The 27,931-nt window shown below is 41.1% G+C and overlaps 1 protein-coding gene across 1 annotated transcript in view; it reads right to left on the bottom strand.

Moving 5' to 3' along the window:
• The window catches only part of LOC124613271 (C-type mannose receptor 2-like), a 263,120-nt gene that overhangs the window by 114,063 nt on the left and 121,126 nt on the right, over nucleotides 1-27,931 (bottom strand). The window contains exons 3-4 of the mRNA XM_047141964.1: nucleotides 655-685; nucleotides 272-523 (exon numbers count right to left, since the gene is read on the bottom strand). Coding sequence (XP_046997920.1) covers nucleotides 272-523; nucleotides 655-685 — 283 coding nt within the window. The remainder of the gene's footprint in view (nucleotides 1-271; nucleotides 524-654; nucleotides 686-27,931) is intronic.

Raw genomic sequence — 27,931 nt, 5'->3', positions numbered from 1 at the left:
GCTTTTTATAGTTAAACTGTTTCACAAAGCCAAACGGTCAGCTTTCTGTAAAATTTCAGGAGCAACGCACAGCATATATCTACGAACTATAGCAACTGTAGCAGTTTTCTTCAAAACTCTATCTTGCCTCTATTGCCATCCTTTCAGAGTTTACAAATATCTCACTTATCAAAAATAAAGATGTGATTATTATGTTATTAAAAACAGAAATCGACCTAATAATCATATCATTAATTCTGCTTCGTTACCCAGAGCTATTTTTCTTACTCACCGTTATCGTCGACGAAACGACCCTCCACTCTCCGATCCGTTGCGCCTATGAACAAGTTAGACAGCTTCCTATGTGAACTCATTCTGTTCAGGCTTTTGTAACCCTCGCTAGTCTCCGGCACGACTATTCTTCCACCATCCTGGTCGCAGACCACTTGCGCCAGGTTGTATCCCAGTTTCATGTTGTGCGTCCTGAGGAGACCCCGCACTCCAGTGACGTAATAGTCGTAGACAGTTAGGAATGGCAAATTCTCTAAGAGGAAACAAATGTCGTTGACCATTCAAATGAAACATTTTATGATGAAGATAATAAAGAAAAGGAATTGGAATAAATTTATATTAATAATTCAGTAGAAAGATTCAATGTATTTTTAAAAAACTAACCTGATGTACAGGTGAGGCCAGCATCCGCTCCCTGAAAGTTTAAAACGCACAGCACAGTTGATAAAAGCAAAATCTTACGAAGAAACACACTAAGTTTCAGCTTACTCCTGCTTTCACTACTGACTAAAATTAAGTGTTACTTATCACAGACCTTAGTGGGCTCCGAAGCTTCCAAAAATACTTTTTTGAACTGAATTCAATGTCCAGAACTGCAAACCAATTAGAAAGGTTCAAAACAGGAGCAACACTGGGTGGACGCAACAAACATATGTATGGACGCAGACGCGAAATCAGCATTGTGGCGTATCAGAGTAACTGACGCTAGAGAATTTTGCTTTCAGGAAGCTGACTGCAGCTTGGGATTCATGTCTTGAATAGACCTCTTAACCAACCTATTTTCCAAAGTTGCACAAAACTGTTAAGAATTATTGATATCACGTTTGTAGAATATAAGGTAAGTGACCCCATTGCAAACTTGCATGTCTCTGATAGATTTACAATACGTTATATCATCTATTCCACAATAACAAAAGGAGAAACTGATTTAGACACAAACATCCAGACCGACCGAGTATACAGTATAATCAGAGAGAATTAGGAACTCTTAAAGACAGTACTGTATTTTAAATTCTGTCTTTAAGAGTTGCTAATTCTTCCTGTGGAAGCGAATTTGATACGGACGCCAAAGCCAACGAACTGTTGCGACCTTTGAAGATGACGCAAGACAAGGCAATCCCAACATTCGTTAGAATGCCATAAGGGTTTAAAATTACCTGGTGCCCCACCCTATTGACATTTATGACAAAGAGCAAGTCAGGTGCGCAGACAAGCTTGTAGCCAACAATGTTCGATCACCCATTGTATTATGTACCTTGACCTGATCCGACGGGATGTTGAGAACACACAAGGAGACATCAGTGTAGTACCTGCTGATAACTCTGTGCCCCGATTATATGATGCTGGAAGACACAGAGTACTATCAAGTATCTTCGCTGTAAATTACTAGAGCACCATGTAAGTACCAGGACTGCGTGGCCGTGCGGTCTAACCCAGGTCTTCCCGGGCGGGAAGGAGGGCCTGGTCCACGGCACGAATCCGCCCGGCGGATCTGTGTCGAGGTCCAGTGAACCGGCCAGTCTGTGGATAGTTTTTAGGCGTTTTTCCATCTGCCGCGGTGAATGTGGGCTGGTTCTTCCCCAATTCCGCCTCAGTTACACTATGTCGACGATTGCTGCGCAAACAAGTTCTCCACGTACGCGTACACCACCATTACTCTACCACGCAAACGTAGGGGTTACACTCGTCTGGTGTGAGACGTTCCCTGGGGGGTCCACCAGGGGCCGAATCGCACAATAACCCTGGGTTCGGTGTGGGGCGGCGGAGGGGTGAAATGGACTGCGGTCGTCGTCGTGGGGTTGTGGACCACTACGGCTGCGGCGGGGAAGGTGTCTCTCCGTCGTTTCTACGTCTCCGGTTAACATACAGTACGACATACAATACAATAGGACTGCGACCTCATTTGCCAGGAAAAAGTGAATTGTTGGTAATTAAGTGAAAGAAGAAGAAAGCCCCTGGGCCGGAAAGGTTTTTGTTGGAAGTGTTACATCAGTTGGCAGATCAAATTCTTCCATACTTGACGGTGTTTTTAAAGGAAAGTCTTCTTCAGGAACGGCTAGCCAGCAACTGGAAAATGTCTGATACATTATAATAAAAACAGGGAAAACAAAGTTCTTCAATCTGTCAATGTGGTTTGTTTGGTAAGTGCTCTAGCCGAAGGAAGGACAACCTTCTGTGTCACACCCAGAGGGAACACAGACTGGTTCTTAGGATGTTCCTGTAAGGGACTATGCAATAAATCGCGATTTGTATATTTTGAGCGACTCAGACGACAAGTATGTTAGAGGCATAACGACAGACATGTTTCATGCTTTCGGTAATTTATGGTTTCAGAAGCCTGAAACCTATGGACTGTACCAGGTGTATCTGTAACAGTCTGTTGGAGTATAATAAACACAGGCAGGTCAAACTGGAATGCCCTGGAAAGCAATAATTGTCAAAAGTACCATCGAAGGTTGCCAAAAGGAGTCTGTTATTGGTCCAGAGTTATGGGAGAATGGCGTAGAGGGACTAGTGTACCAGCTTAGGATTATGAGAATCACTAGAGGCTGCATCGACTACGAAATCGATCTGCTTATTATTGCGTCTGTCAACACAAGGGCTAAATTAGTGGAACATAGTACGGAAGTTATCGAAACACTTAGAAATTGGTGTGTAGAAAACTAATTAACGACAGCAGCACACAGAACAGTTTATTAAAAAATGTTCCAGTGCACAGTATGAAGTCAAATTTTACCAGCGTATTACTGACGCAGGGGTAAACGTGATACTATGACAGAAATAACATTTAACTAAAATTTTAGCAGTAGATGGCTCTTTAAGCGTCTTAACGCAAACATAGTTGGCTACAAATGACAGAGGGGTTACAATACGACGGCTACTGTTTCAGTTGCACCTTGCATCAACATTACTTTCGATGTGCACGGCTGCACAAGATCCGCAGTCAACAGTTATGGCACTATTAGCCATCTAAGCCCATCCACCAAAATCTGTTTTTAATTGTCCTGAGGCCAAAAAGCGAATAAAAAGCAAAATGCCATCGGTTTTTAATCGTCTGGGACCAAAAAACTACATAGAGAGAAAAATGACATAGGTCTCCAGCTGTCGTGAAACCAGCACAAGACATTTTCTATATGCTACCCGCTGTTTTCTGCTACAGATTGAAATTGAAGAACAGTGTGTTCCACAGTAGGCCGGTGTGTCTGGAGGGTCACATTGAGAACGCGTTGCGCAATGCGTGCCTTCAATTAAGCTACGTTCGTAACTGGAGCACTGAACAAATGCCGGCCGGGGTGTCCGAGCGGTTCTAGGCTCTACAGTCTGGAACCGCGCGACCGCTATGGTCGCAGGTTCGAATTCTGTCTCTGGCATGGTTGTGTGTGATGTCCTTAGGTTAGTTAGGTTTAAGTAGTTCTAAGTTCTAGGGGACTGATAACCTCAGAAGTTAAGCCCCATAGTGCTCAGAGCCATTGGAACCATTTGAACTGAACATAACATCTTTCAGATAACCCTACAACCTGAAGTCACATGGGTTAAGATCAGGTGATCGGATAGCCAGGCTGTTATGAAATGGCGGCCGATAATTCTACTATTTCCGAAATGCCTCTGCACCAACCGCTTCACTGGCTGTACAACGTGCGTTGGAGAGCCATCTTGCGTAAAAAATGATCCTACCCACACGTCCATGCCGCTGAAGAGTTGAAATGACGTCGGTGCACAAAAGTCTCTCATAGCCTTCACCAGGCACAGGTAACAGTACCCGTAGGTCTCATCTCCTCGGTCAGCCTGAAGTCACTCCTGAACACGGACAATTTTGTATAGATAGCAACGCAGGACGTTTCGTAGGATTTTATGAACCATGCTCGCAGACACTTGTAACATTTGGCCAAGTCCCCATGCACTACATGTTTGCTGACCACCTCTTCTGTAATACTGTGAACACACATTCGACAGATGTCGGACCAACTGCTTACCTCCCTCTGCCACATTTCACTTCAAAATAATCTGTTTTTTCTAATGTTGTAGTCATTTACTACAGACACTTAGCAGATATTGGGTTAATACGTTTTCTCATACCCTTGAGTATCGGGATCTTCTGCAGGGCTAATGCAGCACAGTTACTGTTCTTGTTAAAGCGCTTTACTGGCAGTGTGCTCCTTCCTGGAGACAGTCATTTTACGCGTCTCGGACGCAGACTGAGCAACGGGCATGTGCTGCACGTCTTTGGAGTGCATATTCCGAAGTTTACAGCGCCATCTATTGGTCAAATTGGTGAATTCTTTTTTTTCGTTTTCCCATGGTGTTTTTTTCAATGTCAATAACAGATGTGCAAATTTGAAGTCATTGTGAGCAGTGGCTGTCTTTGTACAGCGTTTTGAAACTGGAACATTAATTATGGACGCTATGTCAAAGTTCTGGTTTATATATAAGTACTATGTCAAAAATGTTCAAATGTGTGTGAGTTCCAAAGGGACCAAACCGCTGAAGTCATCGGTCCCTAGACTTACACACCGCGCGACCACTCCACGTGGCAATTGATACGTCGAGAGTGCAGGCTCGTAGAGCTAGAAAGGTAAACTTAGTGTCTGTACGATGAGCACAAAGACGTGTGTGTGGTGTGTGTGTGTGTACTCCTGAGCCTGACAGGTACACACAGAACAACGCCGACTGAGGTACTCCTTGGTTGTACTGGGCTTATTACCTCTGTGCCTAGCCATAAGAAATAGAGGTGCACAATACTGGCTCAAACTGGAGAATGAGTGCATACTGGGCAAAAAATCAATCGATAAAGAAAATAGAGAAATGCATTAACAGAGAAGGGCACAAAATCAGGGATAATGGAGAAACCTGGAGGAGACCCTACCACTTCTTCCTAACGTAAAAGAAAGATCAAGAATATCACACTCTCCCCGACCAAAGTAGCCACACACAACCATTAGCGGTATGGTCCATATCTAAACTAGTTACTAAAATCACGCGAGTGTATCACAGACAGTTGAGAAACAAGGAGTATTAGCTGGAAGTTTGCTAGTAGAAAAATTGTTATGGACCACGACAGGGGTGTCTTTGGCTATACCCCAGTCTGTAGTATAACAAGGAATAAGGAGCTGTGGAACAAGGTAAACTTGCTGATGGAAAAAAAAATTCTTATGAACTGCAAACTTATGTGGCCAAGACACGACCAACAATAGGCCCATCATGATAACAAGATCCATCACTTGAAATATGGCAGTGATATAACGTCTTACACTTCAGGGGTACAAAGTTTGTGCATTACAATAATGATTAACCTTTGACTGACGTAGTGACAAACGTGGGAGACTAACAAAATAGTGCAATCAATGTGTTCCCTTACTTTTGAATACCTTTTAATTTCTCTGTTTTGCATGTGAAAGTGTCGTTAATATAAATTAAATAAACATGATAATACATATCATTAACATTAATTAATTGCTGGCAAATTATCATTTAGATATATTTAGCAAAACAACTGCACACCTCGTAAAGTAATATGTTTCTGTATTTTCCGTTACCTAATGATAAATAATTCAAACATTTTGTATTACTTCTCAAAAAACCATGTCAACAGAAAATATAATGCTTTTAAACTTGAAAAAAACACATTAAAAATAAGAGTGCTCCAAGTTACAAGTTTTCACAAAACTGCTTGTAGATCTGGTAAAAGCACTGAATGCATATTCGTTTTCTTCCAGATATAGCAAACATCTTTCTTCTGGGACAGATTCGACATGATTTCCCATTTTTAAGCCCTACATCTGCTACCACTGTGTCCTCTGTTGGAGCATCTTGACCTAAAACACAGCAGCACATTAATCGTAACTGCTGCGGAATTATTAGATTCTGAGTCCGTATTTGCATGTTTTTTCGCACGAGACAACGGGATAACTTTGTTAGGAACATACGTCTGTCTACAGGAGCTTTATCTGATCTGTATATCATATGCATTCAGTGTGCTGATGTTCAATAAGCGCTAGAATTAACACATCGGATTACAGGAGCATATGTAGCACATTTTCTCCAGTTCATCGACGCCTCCTTTGGTGGTGTTGTGGTATGATATGATTTGTGGTGTCTGACAAGACAAATCCCCAGCAGGGCTATGAAAAATGTGTATAACAAGAAGAACCACTTTGTTTCTCTTTGGCACTTGCGACAACAGAGCGGTGTCTTTCATAAAAACATACAACGACGAACCAGCTGGTATATGCTTCTTTAGATGAAATGCTCCTGCAGTCTCCCTCTCTTATTCATTTTTAGAGTACCAAAAAGTCTGTTTCTTAAATCTTCTACTGTCTGTATTGAGCTGAACGAGTTGTCAGCAGTAATGTTGCTATTACTGCCAGAGATTTGTTTACACACTCGCTACATATATTGAGTATGTGTCATTCGTTTCTTTTTATTGTTAGCGATGTACCGCCATCGCAGCCTTTCCTACGGTATGTGTATCCATTATAGAAGTAGCTGGTCTTTTCATCACACATTGAAATCAGTTATTAGCCATATTTATCAGGTTTCTTGGAGATGTAGACCACAAATGAGCATTTAGCATGGAATAAAAACAAGATACCCATCTACGTGTGCCTAAACTGTAGTATTTTTGTTAATTTCCGATAATTTTTCTAAATAGAAAAGAAGCTCCTGCCATGTCGTCAACTTTGAGCTCTCTTTTCTAGTTTGAAAGTCGTCAAACTGTAAGCAGTTCGATAACATTAAGAATTGATTCCTAGACGTGACAAATTTGAACATTTCCACACATGAAAAATCAGTTATAGAAGCCAGAAATTCATCTAAATTCAGGTTCTGAAGTTCAGCTTTGTTTTCTCAGAGTAGTTCTGCGTGATAAAATCTGTTGCTGCATATTATATTCGTAGTTGGAAGTGATCTAGAAGTTCATCACCAAAATAGAGGTGCCATAATGAAAATGTGTATTTTGAATCTCCTTTAGTCACCTTGGTTGATGGAAACTCCATGATGATATTATGGCGAGGAGATATAGTTGAGATTGGAGATGCTTTGGTACATTTGTATTGATTATTGACATTGAAGTAGTGGCTTCTGCGTCTGTCATCACATGGATCACTACTTCCATCAATCATTTTCTGTTCCACTTTGCAGTGAAAAAGCGTCATGCTCACTCATAGCGTGATCTATTTCTTAAGATTATCGACATAGTCTCAATAGACTAATTCCTCTGAGCATCAGCTCACAGTTTCCTCAGATCTAGGATGTGAAGCATTCACGAGTTGTCTTGTATCTGATTCAGGTACTTCGACTGCTGGATTACTAGATTCCACCACATTTCAGAAGCAACGAATTAGAATATATCAAAAACATGCAACTAAAATGAAAGAAGAAAACAATTACATAAACAATGTAGCGCTTTTAAAATGACTTTGAGTGGTTTCCAAAAGGACGTCACTAACGATATAGAGGCTCTGGAATAATACCTCATACTTAGCTGGTCTCTTCACATTTCAACAGGGAGGTAACGAGTCGATAAAACAAGTCAACTGCGATGAAAGAGATACAGAACAATGTTATAACAGATATGTTAAAGCAAAACATAAATATTTGATAGATTACAATCCAAATAAGGAATGAATTATTCAAAGCAATTAGATACGAATAATTATATGGCTTTGTTATGAATCAGTATTTGCAACAGAAATTTTGAGTGGGAAAATGACTGAGATATTGATCTGATGAAAATTGCTAATAACTCCGAATACGGTTATACATTTGAGCTAGAGTTATAATACGCAAAAAAAATTTCAGATAATGAACATAAAGAATTACCATTACCTCCTGCAGCTAAAATTGTGCCTGAGACTAAGTTTTTACTATTCTGAATTCCAAAAATACTTATGTGGTTCATTACTAAAATCTTAAATTGTATTTAAGTCTAGGAATGAATGAAACAAAAATATATAGAGCATTAAAATTTAAACACTTTAATTGGCTAGAAAAATGTATTCATCACAATATAAAAACCAGAACTAGCGCAACAAACGATTTTGATAAATTTTTCTTCAAGCTCATGAATAACTCAGTATTTTGAAAAACGATGTAGAAACCAAGGATCAGAATGGATATACGATTAGTTCCAGATGTAAATAAGAATGAAAACTTATAGCAAAACCAAATTTCCAAGAAAGAACCATATTCAACGAAAAGCTTGGTGAAAATTGCATGGAAAAAAGTAAAGTCACATTTAACTGAACGATTTACCTTGCAATGACAATACTCGATTTATCTAAACAATTCATAAACGATTTTCACTACAGAGCTGTAAAACCAAAATATGAAGAAAAAGTAGAACTTTGTTCTCATGATACTTACAATTACCTTCACAGTACAAAAACTAAAGATGTTTGATAAATTTGGTAATAGCGATTATCCAAAAAATTATATTTACAGTGATTCTCAAGTAAATGAAAAAGTATTAGCTAAAATGGAAGATGATTGTTATGGAAAAATAATGGTGGAATTTTGTGTTTAAAGATGAATAATGTATGCATATAAAATTAGAGATATTATACAGAAAAATTTAACAAATTTAAAATATATGCTGACAAATAATATAGCTTTACAAGATTATGAAGACAGCTTGTTTTAAATATAGAACAATATGGAACTATGAATTTCATAAAAAGTAATAAATATGTAATTTATCCAGTTGTGGTGTAATCCTCTTCTACATCTACAATTACATCTACATCCATACTCTGCAAGCCACCTGACGGTGTGAGGCGGAGGGTACCTTGAGCATCACTATAGGTTCTCCCTTCTAGTCCAGTCTCGTATAGTTTGTGGAAAGAAAGACTGTCAGTATGCCTCTGTGTGGGCTCTAATCTCTCTGATTTTATCCTCATGGTCTCTTCGCGAGATATACATAGGAGGGAGCAATATACTGCTTGACTCCTTGGTGAAAGTATGTTCTCGAAACTTCAAAAAAAGCCCGTATCGAGCTACTGAGCGTCTCTGTTGCAGAGTCTTCCACTGGAGTTTATCTATCATCTCTGTAACGCTTTCGTGATTACTAAATGATCCTGTAACGAGGCGCACTGCTCTCCATTGGATCTTCTCTATCTCTTCTATCAACCCTATCTGGTACGGAACCCACACCAGTGAGCAGTATTCAAGCAGTGGGCGAAAAAGTGTACTGTAACCTACTTCCTTTGTTTTCGGACTACATTTCCTTAGGATTCTTCCAATGAATCTCAGTCTGGCATCTGCTTTACCGACGATTAATTTTATATGGTCATTCCATTTTAGATCACTCCTAATGCCTTCTCACAGGTAATTTATGGAATTAACTGCTTCCAGTTGCTGACCTGCTATTGTAGCTAAATGATACAGGATCTTTCGTTGTATGTATTGACAGCACATTACACTTGTCTTCATTGAGATTCAATTGCCATTCCCCACACCAGTGGTGCATTACAATAAAAGATGTACTTTTTAGAATAAAGTGGATACATTACCATATGGACATTATCAGATCATTAAAATTTCTGAAAAATTTGCGTTTAATATCTTTTCAAAATTTAAAAATTTGTGTTTAATATATTTATGGTGTTCATTAAAACACAGATCAAATATATGTTCTTTGATTACTATACTGTATTTCTAGGTGTTGTATCTAGCTTTTGAAATTATAACATCACTAAAATCTGAAAAATTCCATTACTATTCTTAATGAAGAATGTGTGTGTGGGTAATTAACATTTTCATAGATCACATGACACCTTTTATGCTTTTTAAAGCATATTTATTGTAAAAGTTTCCTAACTCTTTGAAGTATAGAAAACGCTAATTTTTATTGGAAAACTTTATAAACGTTTTAGGGAAATAAAGAAGGGAACTGAAAAATTATTACTTGTGATACTAGTGTTTCCAATCTTCAGCCCACATCTTCAAGAAAAATAAAAAGAGTAAAATATGAGGAAATTATTTAAAACCTTTATATCCAGAGTTTATGCATGAAATTTATAGACATTTTTTGTTTTAAATATTTATTTCTCGTAGCTGTAGTTTCTATGTTTTTTCTCAGTTTGCAAGAAAATGAAAGAGACTGCCACCAGGGACAGATGTTGCCAGGCAGTGACACTAACTCAAATAGTGATGGATAATGTGGCAAGGAGCGAACTATTTATCAGTTGTTAGGAACACCCATAATATTTCTGAACTAAATGATCGATATGAATGAAGACTCAGCAGATTCCTCTTCACCAGGTGAATTGGAGGGTTTAAGTCGTGTGGACAGAATTAAAAGGGAACTGAACGGTACTAAAGCTTACAGTCCTGATATATACTCGACACAAGTACTGTTGACGATGAAATGGGAACATAATCTCCTAGTATTGTGTTAACAGGGCAAGTAAAGTTGGGTATTGATGACGATTGAGAATTAACAGGTTTTTTCTGAGGCACTTGTCTTGAGAAGTGGACTTGTATGAGCAAAATATTTTGCTGTTGTCACAAGTTCCAACACTGGGTAACATCAAGTAAGAATTGAAGACGATAGTGATAGGTTAAGAGAAGAAATGAGTTAAGTAAATTTAAATGTGGAGGCAGGTGAATTCAAATATGAAAACAAAGATTTGCAAGGTAAATCCTCTTAAGTCAATATAAATGGCAAAGTCAACAAGGGACTAAAATGTGACACTGAAAAACACTTTTCTCACTAGGTAGTACAAATGGAGCATCTGTTTGGTGAAGAAGAAAGATTGTTTCAAAGGTAGATTCACATCTCAGCGAAATGTCCAAAGGTGCAACAGCAGCGCAAAGAAGACTAATATACAAATCACGTAAAGGTTGGCAGTTGATCATGCTCTTTGTCACAGATTGATGGGAAAATACAACTATAGTAGAAAGCACATGAGGAGGTGATAGGCAAAGAAGTAATGATGTAATACCTTATCAGGGTGCTAATTTTAATATGCATAACAACGAGGCGAACTGCATGTTTGTCATAGAGTGAATAGCTTGTAAATCATTTCAAAAAGAGCAGGGCATGCATAATTAGGTAACTGATGTGAAACTTGTAGAAATAGACCAAGAATTTTAAAGTTGCCATGTAAGAGAAACGACAGTAAAAACTGGGCCACATTTGCTACTACACAATAGCGAACTCTGCTGATTCCACAAACTAAACTATCCAGGAATTTGTTCGGAAAGTCATACCTCAAGCACTTACTCTTCTGATCTTATGGCCTCAAACTTTTTGCCTTTCCCACTCTTACCGGACAACTGTCAAGAAAATTGCTTTACGATGGAGACAGTAATATTGAATGGACTCATTGCTTTGGTCTTGTGAAGGTAAATGTTGAGGCTGATAGCTTTGGAATCAACTTTGAATTCTCAGATCATTGTTAACAGTCTGTTTACATGACTACTAAAGAGGATAGTTTCCACAAGTCTCTGATCTCTGCTTCTTCGAGATTGAATTAATAGTTCATCTCTCCTCTAATTTCAGTCATGTCATTCGTGATATAATCTTCTCCTGACGCCTTACAATTCTTGAGTTCTTTTAGAGCTGTGCCCATTTCATTTTTATCGGCAGTGTCCACTTCTTCACATCCCACATTCATAATAAATCTTCGTGATTCATCGTCCACGGTTTGGCTTGTCAGTGCCTAACTGTGGAGCTTACTATGAAAACTACAGTTTTTATAAATTTGTCTCTTTCGGTAAAAACTATTCCTAGGCCATTGTGCATGTTGTAGATGTTAAGCTTCGGTTTTTATTCACTGGAAGGAAGGTTTCTCATATTCAAATTGATTTTCATGGTTTCTTTGATCAGACTTATGTTTGGCGTTCGCTGATCTCTTCTGATAGATTTCTTTAAGTTTTTGGTGAAATCTCTGTATCTGGGTGTGTTCGGGTCGGTGTTTCGCCGTTCTTCTATACGTTATTCTTTGTAGAAGCTGAGTCTCGGAATTTTATTTTTCTTCTCTGCTGCTCTTCGAATACTCCTGGTAACTTCGGTCGAGATTAACTTCAGTTCCATTCCTCGTAATTTTCTTTTTAATACTTCCTTGTCTATGTACTGGCTGAATCCACTTCTTTTCTCTTTTAGCTCATTTGTTGAGGGTCGGATCTTCCTTTTCATTGTACATTTCCTGCAGAGTTCGGTGTTAATACTTGTATGGGTCAACTAGTCTGTAGTTACTACCTGTTATGTCTGACACAACTGAGCAGATTCGGTTGTTCGATGTCAGGATGTAACTTACTTCATTATTAATGGCACTTCTCCTGGTCTATTCCCTATTCAGATTTTTCTTGTAAAATATGTTCAAGCATTATAAACGTTTATTGTTCAGAAAATTCATCATTTCTCCTCCCTGGTTCCGCGTTGATTGAAAGTCCGTAATTTTCAATGAAGAGACGGTTGTCTGTGGATCATTGTCTTACCTTGGCAACAAAATCGCGAAGTATTAAATGAAATGTGGTGGTTTATGAAATTCTTGCCGTTCCAGTTACCCATCGGTTGACGTGCGTAGGCAAAAACAGTTTAAAGGCAAACTCCAGCAGCTCAAGTACACTCCTGGAAATTGGAATAAGAACACCGTGAATTCATTGTCCCAGGAAGGGGAAACTTTATTGACACATTCCTGGGGTCAGATACATTACATGATCACACTGACAGAACCACAGGCATATAGACACAGGCAACAGAGCATGCACAATGTCGGCACTAGTACAGTGTATATCCACCTTTCGCAGCAATGCAGGCTGCTATTCTCCCATGGAGACGATCGTAGAGATGCTGGATGTAGTCCTGTGGAACGGCTTGCCATGCCATTTCCACCTGGCGCCTCAGTAGGACCAGCGTTCGTGCTGGACGTGCAGACCGCGTGAGACGACGCTTCATCCAGTCCCAAACATGCTCAATGGGGGACAGATCCGGAGATCTTGCTTGCCAGGGTAGTTGACTTACACCTTCTAGAGCACGTTGGGTGGCACGGGATACATGCGGACGTGCATTGTCCTGTTGGAACAGCAGTTCCCTTGCCGGTCTAGGAAAGGTAGAACGATGGGTTCGATGACGGTTTGGATGTACCGTGCACTATTCAGTGTCCCCTCGACGATCACCAGTGGTGTACGGCCAGTGTAGGAGATCGCTCCCCACACCATGATGCCGGGTGTTGGCCCTGTGTGCCTCGGTCGTATGCAGTCCTGATTGTGGCGCTCACCTGCACGGCGCCAAACACGCATACGACCATCATTGGCACCAAGGCAGAAGCGACTCTCATCGCTGAAGACGACACGTCTCCATTCGTCCCTCCATTCACGCCTGTCGCGACACCACTGGAGGCGGGCTGCACGATGTTGGGGCGTGAGCGGAAGACGGCCTAACGGTGTGCGGGACCGTAGCCCAGCTTCATGGAGACGGTTGCGAATGGTCCTCGCCGATACCCCAGGAGCAACAGTGTCCCTAATTTGCTGGGAAGTGGTGGTGCGGTCCCCTACGGCACTGCGTAGGATCCTACGGTCTTGGCGTGCATCCGTGCATCGCTGCGGTCCGGTCGCAGGTCGACGGGCACGTGCACCTTCCGCCGACCACTGGCGACAACATCGATGTACTGTGGAGACCTCACGCCCCACGTGTTGAGCAATTCGGCGGTACGTCCACCCGGCCTCCCGCATGCCCACTATACGCCCTCGCTCAAAGTCCGTCAACTGCACATACGGTTCACGTCCACGCTGTCGCGGCATGCTACCAGTGTTAAAGACTGCGATGGAGCTCCGTATGCCACGGCAAACTGGCTGACACTGACGGCGGCGGTGCACAAATGCTGCGCAGCTAGCGCCATTCGACGGCCAACACCGCGGTTCCTGGTGTGTCCGCTGTGCCGTGCGTGTGATCATTGCTTGTACAGCCCTCTCGCAGTGTCCGGAGCAAGTATGGTGGGTCTGACACACCGGTGTCAATGTGTTCTTTTTTCCATTTCCAGGAGTGTATTATGTAGATCACTGTGCCCCAAATGGACATGGTCTTGGTGATGAGGTGTTTCCTCCTGTTGTGAATTAACAGGTCTATGCCGTAAATATGCGGATTTACATCTGTGTTTTTCTGACATAGGAGATGCCCAGACCTAAGGATAGTAGTCGCTTCCTCTCTGCGCCTTTTCTCACAGATTATGAGCACATACCATTTCATGTTGAGCAATTTGCGCTCAAAAAAGCCAAGATGTTCTTCAAGTCTCATGGAGGGAATATTATAGACTGCTACACAGAAAGTTACGTTCAAGTTGTTCCCATAACTTTGGTGTTAATTTTATTGTTTAATTCGATTAATCGACTTTTTTGCCTCCCCCTCTCCTCCCACTTCCCATAGAATCCAATGGGTAGACTGACGTTTCAGTGCAGGGTTCCAAATGTCCAGTTCTACTTGCCAGAGGTGTGGTTGTTCAAAAGTTCGACATTTCTGTTCAGAGATGGTTTGGACTCAACTTCTCGTGTTGGTCAAATGTGGGTTGAGAAAAGTGGATGGTTGTACAGAAATTAATTAAGATTTGGGTGGATAAGAGCTTTAGGACATGATCCCTTCACGATATGGAAGTGAGGAGGGACAAGTGCTCATATAGGGCAGTGTCGCCACCCACTAAAATGATCATGCTGCCACTCGGATCGTGAGACGGAACCACCTACTTCCACAGCTGTCGCATTAACGTTCGATAATTCTCATATGAATATTGTGGTAGCCTGGTGGCGTCGTTCGTATGAATTCATCAGGGACTAGATTAATATCACTCTGCACCAACCGTCAGGTGCTGTGTAGAAAATTAGTACCGCACGCACCTTGGTTCTCTCCATGTCAAGCGTACTGAAAGAGAAAAAGTTCTTCACAGAGACGGGTTTTTCTTTTACTGACAAAGCACCAGAGGTGGAGATATTGCAACTATCAAGGAAAGATTATTTTTGTCGTTCCTTTAGTACACTACTGCCCATTAAAATTGCTACACCAAGAAGAAATGCAGATGATAAACGGGTACCCATTGGACAAATATATTATACTATAACTGACATGTGATTACATTTTCACGCAATTTGGATGCATAGATCCTGAGAAATCAATACCCAGAACAACCACCTCTGGCCGTAATGACGGCCTTGATACGCCTGGGCATTGAATCAAACAGAGACTGGATGTCGTGTACAGGTACAGCTGCCCATGCAGCTTCAATACGATACCACAGTTCATCAAGAGTAGTGACTGGCGTATTGTGACGAGCCAATTCCTCGGCCACCATTGACCAGACGTTTTCAATTGGTGAGAAATGTGGGGAATGTGCTGGCCAGAGCAGCAGCTGAACACTTTCTGTATCCAGAAAGGCCTGTACAGGACCTGCAACATGCGGTTATGCATTATCCTGCTGAAATGTACGGTTTCGCAGGGATCGAATGAATGGTAGAGCCACGGATTGTAACACATCTGAAATGTAACGTCCACTGTTCAAAGTGCCGCCAATGCGAACAAGAGGTGACCGAGACGTGTAATCAGTGGCACCCCATACAATCACGCTGGGTGATACGCCAGTATGGCGATGACGAATACACGCTTCCAATATGCGTTCACCGCGATGTCGCCAAACACGGATGCGACCATCATGATGCTGTAAACAAAACCTGGATTCATCCGAAAGAATGACGTTTTGCCATCCGTGCACCCAGGATTGTCGTTGAGTACACCATCGCAGGCGCTCCTGTCTGTGATGCTGTGTCAAGGGTAACCGCAGCTATGGTCTCCGAGCTGATAGTCCATGCTGTTGCAAACGTCGTCGAACTGTTCGTGCAGATGTTTGTTGTCTTGCAAACGTCCCAATCAGTTAACTCAGGAATCGAGCCATGCGGGTAAGATGCCAGTCATCTCGACTGCTAGTGATACGAGCCCGTTGGGATCCAGCACGGCATTCCGTATTACCCTCCTGAACCCACCGATTCCATATTCTGCTAACAGTCATTGGATTACGACCAACGCTAGCAGCAATGTCGCGATACGATAAACAGCAATCGCGATAGGCTACAATCCGACCTTTATCAAAGTCGGAAACGTGATGGTACGCATTTCTCCTCCTTACACGAGGCCTCACAAAAACGTTTCAGCACGCAACGCCGTTCAACTGCTGCTTGTGTATGAGATATCCGTTGGAAACTTTCCTCATGTGAGCACGTTGTAGGCGTCGCCACCGGCGCCAACCTTGTGTGAATGCTCTGAAAAGCTAATCATTTGCATATCACAGCATCTTCTTTCTGTCTGTTAAATTTCACGTAAGTAGCACGTCATCTTCGTGGTGTAGCAATTTTAATGGCCAGTAGTGTATTTATAGACTGAATGAGAGATTTCCTTAAGGTGAATTATTCTTGACTTTACTGTCAGCGTCCTGTGTTGCTTGCACCACGTTCTGATTACACCTCCTCCTGTTTTCATGTTAGCAGGCGTAATTCTCCGAGCCTTTTTGAGCCTCGTTTTTCGATCATGACGAAAGATTTCCAAGTACGATAGACTTCCCCGTTTTGGAGATTTGTGTTATTCATAGCGTACGAAGTCTCTTTGTGGATGTTCACGTTTTGCGATTATTGCTGTGTTGTTACCTCGCTGTGTTTTGTTCCACTGTTTTTGGGATGAAGTTAATGATAGTGGTATTAAAAAAAATGTTTTGACACTCTATAATGATCAAAAGATGTGTTGTTCAAAATGGCTCTGAGCACTATGAAACTTAACTTCTGAGGTCATCAGTCGCCTAGAACTTAGAACTAATTAAACCTAACTAACCTAAGGACATCACACACATCCATGCCCGAGGCAAGATTCGAACCTGCGACCGTAGCGGTCGCTCGGCTCCAGACTGTAGCGCCCAGAACCGCACGGCCACTCCGGCCGGCGCAAAAGATGTGTTGTCTACTCAAAATATTTACAGTATAACGATTCGACAGCTCCAAAAATGTGAATAGCATTTGATGAATGAGCAATTTAGTTTTCGGTGTGCTTCAACCAAAAACCTGGCAATTACTGTTACTGATTTACAGTAATTAATTTACTTTTGGTGCAAGTAAACAGTGTTATTATCTACGATCAAGGCCCTAAGCCCAGTTACAGAAACGGGAATAAAATTCAGGGACACATGCTTTCGGATTTCTGACCCTGAGCAGCAACGTCTTTGAGAAGTAAGCTGTAGTTACTTCTGACGACGCTCCAGGTACATATTGGTTGGTATTTTCCCTGATGGTAGAATAACTGAATCTTGTCAACAGCCCAGAACAAGTTTAGCAAGTCTGTAACTGACGGTTTACTTCCTGGATGTCATAGTCTTGTCCTCCCAAATCCACTTGATTTTACTTGTAATTTCCATTGAATAATTTCTGTGATTTTCAAACAAGGTGTGACATAAACTTATGAATTTATAATTTTGAATCCAGGAAAGTCGTTCCACGCGTAAACTGCGGCTAATCTCGCCCTTCACGTTCCGATTTATCTGTACTAGCCAATAAGTGAGACACTGACATGTGTCTAGCTATGAGGTAAAGTGGTTGGCTGCAATGAGGAGACTACTTTCGTCGTGGTAAATGATGGACTTTTTGCTGTTCGGTTACAGAGCTTCACGCAGCCACTTCTATAATCAACACGGAACTCTCGCATCACATGTTATCTCATTACTTTCAGTATCTCGTAGCGTTGTGACACTGCGCAACTAATAATGCCTCTTTCTACTTCTGCTGACATAATGTTTGGTTTTTGTGAATATACAGTTCTTTTTATGAAATGTGACATTTACTACTTCAGTATGACACTGGGCAATAAGTAAACACACACCTTTTTGAAGTCCAGATTGATTAATATCTTAGTAAACTGTACCGATATCGGCCTGCTCTTATTACAGATACTTTATAATTTACTGGAAGAGTTTTTCCTTTTGTTTATTCAACACAGCAGTAATCATAAAAGAGAAATTATTCATTAAAAATGTATTCCCTCACATTATCTATACAATAATCTGATTCCACGCTTGAAGAAATCTATCGGTAGAGTGAAGGGCTTCGTCAAACCGGGTCTGGAGTGCGTTTTCACCAGGAAAGCAACTTTCTTGATTGTTGTTCCAAAAGGCATAAACATCTGAGAGCGTAATGTCACAAGAATAACTTCATGGGGGATATTTTCCCAAATCAGTTCCTGGATACTTTAGTGTCTGGAATCAGCAAAGTCAATTATCGCCCAGTAGCAACTTGTAATACAGCTTAGTCATACATTTTTCTTTCACCGCAACCAGAAGGCGTCTCAGTTACTGGCAACAAATACCTGCAGCGGTTGGCTTTCTCCTAGGGAGACGTTTGTTGCGCAAAACAACGTTTTTAAGCCATGAGATGCTGAATATTATGTTCACATTCGCCTTTTCTCGATTCTATGTATTTTGTCAGTGTTCACTAGCTATTTTTTTCTTAACGTATTGACATAAAGGTATCATAACTCTTCAACAGTAGCAACGTTGCAAAGGAACGTTGAGTAAGCGAACTGACGACGTTCAAGCAAAAGTCAACCCTATAATTTTTTTCTTTTCTTTTTTTGCTTTGAATTAGAGCATCGAGTGCTCTTACATCCAGTTTAAGAATCTTGCCTATTGGAAGTAAATGTCTCACCGAGGTTAAATAGTCGCAATGCATCATGTCTGTCAGATATTGAGGTTTCTTGAACGTGGAAAATCATTCATGGCACAACTATCTTTTTTGGAACAAGAAGATCCTTTTCTCTTGCCTTTGCGCGAAAGCGCTGGTCTGACACACAATAAACTGGTTTCGAGCTATCACCACTGCCTTCATCCCTCTATAAAAACCCAGTGCGAAAATGTGACGCCTACGTTCGACTATTTCCTATTTGTGACTATTTTACAACGCTTCAACAACGTTCCTAGGCACTGTGCAAAATCCAATACGTAACTGGATGTTGATGTTACAACTTCAAATATAAAAATACACGCAACGGGTCGCGCCGCGTTCACTGTGACGGACGGCGCCACATGTGAGGTGGTGGGTGGGGTGTGGCGAGCACCCAGTGGCCGCTGTGGGGCGCAGATTGTTCAGATCTTGATGCAGCCACAAGCTGTTTTGCGGCATTGTTATTGTTTCGAGGAGTTTTCACGCATAATGGTGGGTTAGAACCTGAAGCAGATAATACTTTCGATCCTATCAGACTGATAACATTATCAGACAGCCGAAATGCGATTAAAAGAAAAAAAGACTAAGGAGTTTAATGGAACACGAGACTTTGCTTCTACATTGCTCTTTGTTTACCGCTAGACAACAAGCTGATACAACAGTATAGCAGTTCGAGAAAAAGACAACACATCCTCCAAACACGTCTGCTTTCTTCAGTGGCATCACACTGAGCGTTTGGCTGGACTTAAAATTCTGAGAAAAGGCCAGTTTTACTAGCATCCTTAAGGCCAGGTTCTCATTCAAAATTGTCGAAAATCGTATTTTTTTGTCAGTGCATTTTTTAAAGGTGTATGTGTCAAGAATGTAAGGACGAAAAGGCTTTTTTAATCCGTGCATTACGTAAGTTTTTACAGCCCACTGTTCGAAGCAGTGTCATGGCCGCCGTGGGATGCTCGCAGGTGGGAACCCCGGGCTCAGGTAGAATACTTCTTGTGCCGTGATTTATATTACAACGTGCATGAAGACAAATCCGATGAAAAATCTGACGAACTGTGTGTGCAGGAGCTCAGCATATCCAGCCTAACCAGATCTGTTTTTCTCACCAAGAAGAACGAGATAGATCTGCAAGAACAATTAGAGGTAGAGGAAGGGTTGATATATGGTCCTGGGATTACAGACTAAACGTAAGTAACGAAAACACCTTTTTGGGCAAATTCTGGTCAAAATTGGTCAAAACGCAATTTTTGGTCCTCCACATTCGATTAACTGTTTCGAATTTTGAATATCAAACTTGAGATTCGTGTTCAGTAACATCAAAAATATGTAATAACAGGTACTTTATACAAGCTGCACAAATAATACAGATAAAAGTTATCCCTAAACTTAAAACGGGTTTTTCTCAAAAAATGATTTTTCAAAACTGTGTGCAGCATCAAGTAAAAGGGGTTCAACCTATTAACTTCTACTTTTGACCCCATAAAGTAAGCACTTATCTTAGCAGCTTATATCTCTAATAAATTAAATTCGTTAATCTTTATTTTTTTTTTTTTTTGTAATGTCGTAAAGCGTGAAGCAAACGCCCAAAAATCGAACTCGAAGTTCGAGTTAGTACCATATCATTATATTTAAGTTTATTTCATTATGCTTAGGTATAGTCTCCCACAAATATAATGTAGTATCGAATGATTTTACCCATTTTTGATTTGAGATAATTCCTGAGGGGCTACACAGCACATTGTCTGTGTAATTCAGACTCGTAGGCCCTCGATCAAATCATAACTACGGACGTCATTTTCTTTTTTGTATTTGTATTGAAAATCTAAAATAGAATTCACAGTATAATCAATTACAGTCCACAAATAGATCCTTTGTATGTATTTTCATCGTCTTAAAGTATCCAATTCTGTCTATTTTTCGCTGATTTGAATGAGAGCCTAGCCTTAAGTGAACGACTCAGACTTAGTGTCGTCGGCAGCCAGCCAGCGGCCAGGTTTCACTGTTGAGACTATACACTACAGTGGTAGAAAAATGGTTGGTATACATTTGTGTCCTTCTGACACATACAGGCATCTTGATACAAAACCATAGCCAAATGTGCTCTTAGATACTAAGCTTAAGCTGAAGGGAAAAGAGGGGCTTATCATATTTTAATAACTGTGCTAAAAAATAACTAGGAAATGAAGTGAAACACTACCTACACAAGAAGGTACTTATATTTCTATGACATAGCTACAAACGTTTCTAAGTTCTGTTTTGTATTTGAAGTTTCTGTTTTGCATTACCAACCCCCATAGATCCTAGAATTTCGCACACTGCACCTAGCCTCTGGGTCATCTTTCCCTTCCCTAAACGTTTCATCTAGCAACTCATTAAATTCTCCGCACATCTCTTCCATACTGAAAGCCGCTGAATATCCAACAACGCGCTAATCTGACATTAATGACCCTCTAGTTTCGCCCCAGCCTTCCAGTCTAAGGCTTATGCTACTACCATACCAACACATTCCGCATCCTCTCCCAACGAAAATTTAATCACTTCGCCTTACCCAAATATGAAATCCGATCAAACAACACCATCTGACCAGATCCAGCAAAATCGCTTCTCCTCCTTGTGTTAGGGCTCCAATCCTCCCTAGCGGCCTCCACCACATTTTAAGGCTTGGTTAACAACCTCATCCCTTGTTACCCTACCGAATGCTTAAATCCACATGAAAACCCAACTACAAAACTCCAAAAATATTCAAAGCCTATAACATCCTGGCAGTCTGTAGCAGCTGATCACTTCATTGTCAATGCAAGTGAACATGCAGAAGGACATCCCTGTTCATACATAAATTGAACTCTCTGACTCTATTTGTCAGCCAACCTCATATCCTGCAGTGAGGTATTTGATGGCTGTGACGAAAAGATACAATGATTAACCAGAAAGGTTTGCACCACAACCCGAGTGGGCAGTAGTGCCTTAAGTGAACGGCTAGTTTGGGAATATGGTTCGTCCACGGAAATACTATAAAACATAGATAAATAACAAAACATTAGCATTAATTTGTCATTTTGACATGTCAGCCCCCTTGGAAGACGCGACCAAATAGGTTTCCACTGCTTTGTGAACACTGACAAAATGTTTTGTATCATGTCGGTAACATTAGCGGATGATCCGATAAAGATGGTAATCCATTACAGGTATGAGAGGCTGAAAATTTTAGAAGTTTTAAATTTTCTATTCTGTAACATGGTTTTGAAAGACGAAGACATTTTCCAGATGCAATGTGACTTCCTTGGAAACTGCATGTAAATCAGGATACTGGACGACGTAATACATCTTAATGACGTGACTAAAACTTGTGTGGGGGGGGGGGGGGGGGTGGCCTTAAGAACTATAACGTTAAAGTTGATAACGGAGTTAAGAATGTGATGATCATATTTCGAAAGTACATTCCCCCACACATACTGATGCATTGTTACAAAGTACTTCATCTCTATGATGGATAGCCACACACATGAGTGATTTTTGTCCCTGTTCGTCACATTATGTCACTTACCCGAATGTCAAACCTGTGCTAAGAGAGTATAACAGCAGAATTTCAGGAGATTCAACTGTATCAGGGAGAATGATGTGGGTGGACCGCTCGCTGGCTCTCCTGTGGCGAGCGGATGCAGGTTCCAGGAGGCCGCCACTGCACAGCACAGCCATCGAGCTTTGCGATAACAACGTGGCAGGTGACTAGCTGCTGGCAGCCCCAGAAGGGAACGCTGGTAAACAGTGTCGCAGGGACTGTCATGCCGAGAAATATGACTATAAATACATGCCGCAAACTGCCAGAGTTACCATCAGAAATTGAAGAGCTAGAACCAACTAAGTGGAGTCAAGTTCCTCATAATATTGAACTTACGCTTTCTTGTAATTCACTCGAAGCTTCAAGATTGCGTGAAAAGAAATACCAGTGAATGGAAAACCTACAGGAAAAACCTTCAAAGCTGGAAAACCAATCAGGAAGCAAAGCGATGAAGGAATCTATAAATACAGAAGGAATTATAGTGGACAAGTAAGATGTCTAAAAAAAGCAATAATGACATTACAGATCCTGAATAAGATAAAAAAGGTATTACCCATACAAGATAAATAGATGTTGACATGTATCTCGACAATCAGGAAGAAAAAGTAATGGTATCTGACCAGTCACAAACCTCTGACAAGGCAGTAAGATGATCTGAAGATACAGAATAATGAAAGTTTTCCATTTACACACGCAAGCCTATAAAATATCTACTCTTTACATAAAATGAATTAAACGGATCACGAAATTACGAAATTATAATGCCACAGACATACAGATATAAATACTGCTGTAGGTAGATACACAAAAAATAATAGACCTCTCTGCTTATGATACAATTCTTAACAGATGAAATTTATCTGTAATAGCGAATACAAACTGTGGTGTCACCGCCAGACACCACACTTGCTAGGTGGTAGCCTTTAAATCGGCCGCGGTCCGGTAGTATACGTCGGACCCGCGTGTCGCCCCTATCAGTGATTGCAGACCGAGCGCCGCCACACGGCAGGTTTAGAGAGACTTCCTAGCACTCGCCCAGTTGTACAGCCGACTTTGCTAGCGATGGGTCACTGACAAATTACGCTCTCATTTGCCGAGACGATAGTTAGCATAGCCTTCAGCTACGTCATTTGCTACGACCTAGGAAGGCGCCATTACCAGTTACTATTGATGCTGTAAAACATGTACCGTCAAGAGCGATGTTCACCAATTATGGATTAAAGTTAAGTATTCCGGAAGATACGTACGTTTTTTGCTAGTATAATTACCTTATCCTGTTCCAGACCTCACGCCAGCCTGCTTGAGCTTAAACGCGTGCCTTTCGGCTTCCTCATAGTGGGTTGGCTGTCTTGCCAATCCACAACACAAACAACAGCCAGCTGTAGAACGGAATGATGATAATGGAGATTTATCCTGAACCGGGACTGAAATCAGAATTTCCCACTTTACTTAAGCAACTGCCTTAATTGTTTTGGCTATCGGAGCTTGATGATTAGACAGATCCGCACAGCCACATGTCGTCGTTCCTGCGTCACATCCTGTACTCATACACACCATATATAATTCCCGTGGAGGGGAGGATATTTTAATTGAAATTAACTGCCTAGTATCAGTGCGTAAATACGATTTAGCAGTGTCTGGGTTGTTAAGAATAACATGCAGTGTTCATATGGACATGCATGCATGTCCAGAGGAACAGGTACTGTGGCGACTATAGCCATGATGAAATACATGAAATGTATTTGTAGTTGCAAATATGAAGAATTATCAGTTGTTTAAGCGAATGGCGACGGTAAAAAACTTTGCAAAACCGAGAAATTGGATTTCCCCTTTACGTGAGCACAGGCCTTAATCATTTTCGCAGTCCCTACACAACTCACAGACAAACTCAAACTCCCGTATGTTGCCATTCCTGCATCACAGCCTGAACCCTGTCCCCATGACTGGGGATAAGGCGGTGGGGGCTTGCCCCTCCCCCTTTCGCTGTCAGAGAAAGAAAAGAAATTAGTGAAGTCTAGTATTGTTTTTCTTTCAAGAATATGATTTAAAAGTTGGTATTATACAGGTATTTAACAGAGGCACTTCCGAAACATTTTTATGGCTTCTTACAGTCGCCACTGACTTCCAGAAAACTATAAATACTTAACGAACCCACCCCCAACGCGGTTTGCCCCACTCTACAAACTATCGCATGAGCACTCTTGTCGTACGCTTATTACATGATATTCCCATACAGCGGAGGACATTTTAGTTGGACGTCGCTGCCTGGTATTGGTAGATAAATACAGTACCTGCAGTACCTGCGTTGTCTAGAAGAGGGATGCAGTGTCCCTTCAGATGTGATTGCACGTCCTAAAGAACAGGTGCTGTGCCGACTGCAGCCTATACGGAAATTACATAATATGTATATCAGTACACGCTGTGACACAGTAAAAATGACATATGGAAGCTTGGGTCTGGGCAGAATGGTTAAGGCGATAACTTGATTAAAGTGGGAAATCCGGTGTGGAGTCCCAACCCGGCACATATTTTTATTGTCTTCGTTGCCTTACGCAGCTGACTATTGTTCATATTCGCAACTCAAGCATGAGTGACTGAAAGAACATTGCATTGTTAATCTTAACAACACAGGTACTGCAATATTGTGGAATTCTTAACACTGGTAATGAATCAGGTAGGGCAATCTTATTTAAGGTGTAGATACCAGGTACAGCAAAAACGATTCTCGACAATGGCAGAGGTATCATTATGCAACTCAGTGATCTGCATTTGGTAAACATCAGGTAGCCATAGCAAAAGTGGTCATATGAATATGTTTAGCAATGGAATAGCTAATCTTTTAACCAAGGTTGGATTGGATGATTGGGGTTCGACAGATTTTTGCGTCCACCGACACCCATATGTCAAATATGGAGTAGAGTATCTGCTAGTAGACTGGATTGATTCCTATGAGAGGTTACGTATTACGTGCGTCAGTGATGAGATTCGGCCTCTTACTTTCTCTGACTACTTTGCACACAATTTAACAGTTCAACAGTGTCTGTGAAAAACCTCCATGCACACAGGGTATGGCGACTAAATCTGTCACTACTAGATGATGAACTGAAGCAAGAGACACATGGAATAAATACCTTTAGCAGTTACTGATAAACTGGGAGTGTGTAAAATGATGGGCACAATATGATATACCCCATACCCATAAATCTATTATTCAATACGCTTGCAATAAAGCTTACTGGCTATGGAGCACACTGGAATACTACCTTACATTACTGCATGAGTAGTATCACAAAGCAGCGGAGATCACTGACGACACCCTTTACTGTGTAACACATCAAAGCATAGATCATTGCATAGGTTCAGGAATCTCTATACAGCAGGCGAGTATATGCGCGCAACATGAATGACGTAGGATATAAAGGTGGTTTGGCGTACCATATACTTAAGGAAAGTAAGTGTGTGAGACTAAAGATTAGCACTACTCTTAGGAATTAGTATGGTAAAAAAAAACTATGTTGTCTAATTCCAAACGCATTTCTACTACAGGCAGGAGATCAGACAGCAGGAAATGATATTGCATGTAACAATCTCATGATGCAATGAAAATCGCAATAGCCAAATCTCCAGGGAAGAAATTTGCAGGTCTTGATGGCTTGCCAATTGAAATTCATATAAAATTTTGGGATGTGACCTGTTGCGAGCTTTCGGACATGTATAATGTACTGTTGTCAAGTATTACCTTTCCACTTTTTTTCTGGGCGTACGGTTGTTCTCACACCCATTAAACAGCAAAGTACAAATTCTGGAAATTTACGGTCTACTCTTCGAGGCAGACGTTAAACTCATAGCGTGGATAATAAACAATAGAATGAAAGCCATTCATCCAAATGAAATCGCAGCATAGCAAGCCTGCGAGGTCACAGGAAGATCCATGATGAATGTTTTGTGTGATTATAGATATATTGCGCATTTAACTTGGGTCTGCAAAAGCAGAGTTTCTATTATGTTTCTAGACTTTCATAAGGCTTTTTAAATAGTTAATCACCTATTTTTACAACGCTAGAAAGGGGTTTCAGTGGTCAGTTCGCGCAACTGATACGAAACTGTATAGTCTAAGTTTAAAATCAATGAACAGTTAACATCTCCTGTATATATCAAGCAGTTAGCGTGACAGTAATGTCCACTGTCTATGACTTTATATGCTATTGCTGTTTTTCAAATTCCACGTTACATTAAAACAGTTGAACTTTTTTCAATGCGATGACAGTGAGTTTCATTCACACTGATGACTTTAATGTCATCGTTGACAGTGAGGCGAAGGTAGATGAAATATGGCGAAGCATCATACATTATGCTGACTCCTGGAGTGCTATTCTTAATCCATAAAAGTACAGAATACCTTAAGGACACTAGGCAGAATGTATGGACACCTACTGCCTCCAGGTAACTTGAAACGTCCCCTTTTGAAGAATTATACACGAGACTGTGCTTATCTTGACACACAATATTTTTAGCGCAACGCAATCTGACTTTCAGAAATCCCTACAAAAGAATGGCCCTGACTAACATTAACCTATGCGTTTCACAAATCGCTTACCTCACAAAAATCTTGGTTACTCGAACTACTGCAATACAGCGAGCGCCACTACTGGCAGCTAAATAAAAGATTCGAACTACGGAAGGCACTAACTACTGATAGGCATAGTTAGCAAATGAAAGATTTTTATAGAGAACAAACAATGTATTTACCTTAATAGTGTTGAAAAATCATAATATACATAGCAGTTCCTAATATCCAGTATTACAAATTTCAAAACTCCGCCATCTCTCTCCCCACATCCACCACTGCTGGCGGCTCACCTCCAACTGCGCAACGCTACGCGCTGTTAACATCCAGCTGCCGCTGCCCAACAGTACAATGGCAGACAACAATGCAAACTAGCCACAGACTGCACACAGCACAGCCAGTGATTTTCATACAGAGCGCTACGTAACGTTGCCAATAAGAAAACATAAACAGCCTACTTACAAACTAATATGATTCACCACCTGGGTATGACGTTCAAGCCGGCCGGAGTGGCCGTGCGGTTCTAGGCGCTACAGTCTGGAGCTGCGCGACCGCTACGGTCGCAGGTTCGAATCCTGCCTCGGGCATGGATGTGTGATGTCCTTAGGTTAGTTAGGTTTAATTAGTTCTATGTTCTAGGCGACTGACGACCTCAGAAGTTAAGTCGCATAGTGCTCAGAGCCGTTTTATGACGTTCACACCGAACCCACAGGTTCATAATATGAGGACACCAGATAGGCAACAGAGAGTACTATCATCAACTGTTTTTTAATCAATAAGATCTCCCACACCGCTGTGGTGCTACCAATCCCCAGTGTCATCATGCAGATAATTCTGGCGGTTGCATGCTCACATGTTTG

This window comes from Schistocerca americana, chromosome 4 (assembly GCF_021461395.2).
Source record: "Schistocerca americana isolate TAMUIC-IGC-003095 chromosome 4, iqSchAmer2.1, whole genome shotgun sequence".
NCBI classification, from domain to species: domain Eukaryota; kingdom Metazoa; phylum Arthropoda; class Insecta; order Orthoptera; family Acrididae; genus Schistocerca; species Schistocerca americana.
The sequence above is the reverse complement of the archived record's forward strand: the minus strand, read 5'-3'. Positions and strand labels throughout refer to the sequence as shown.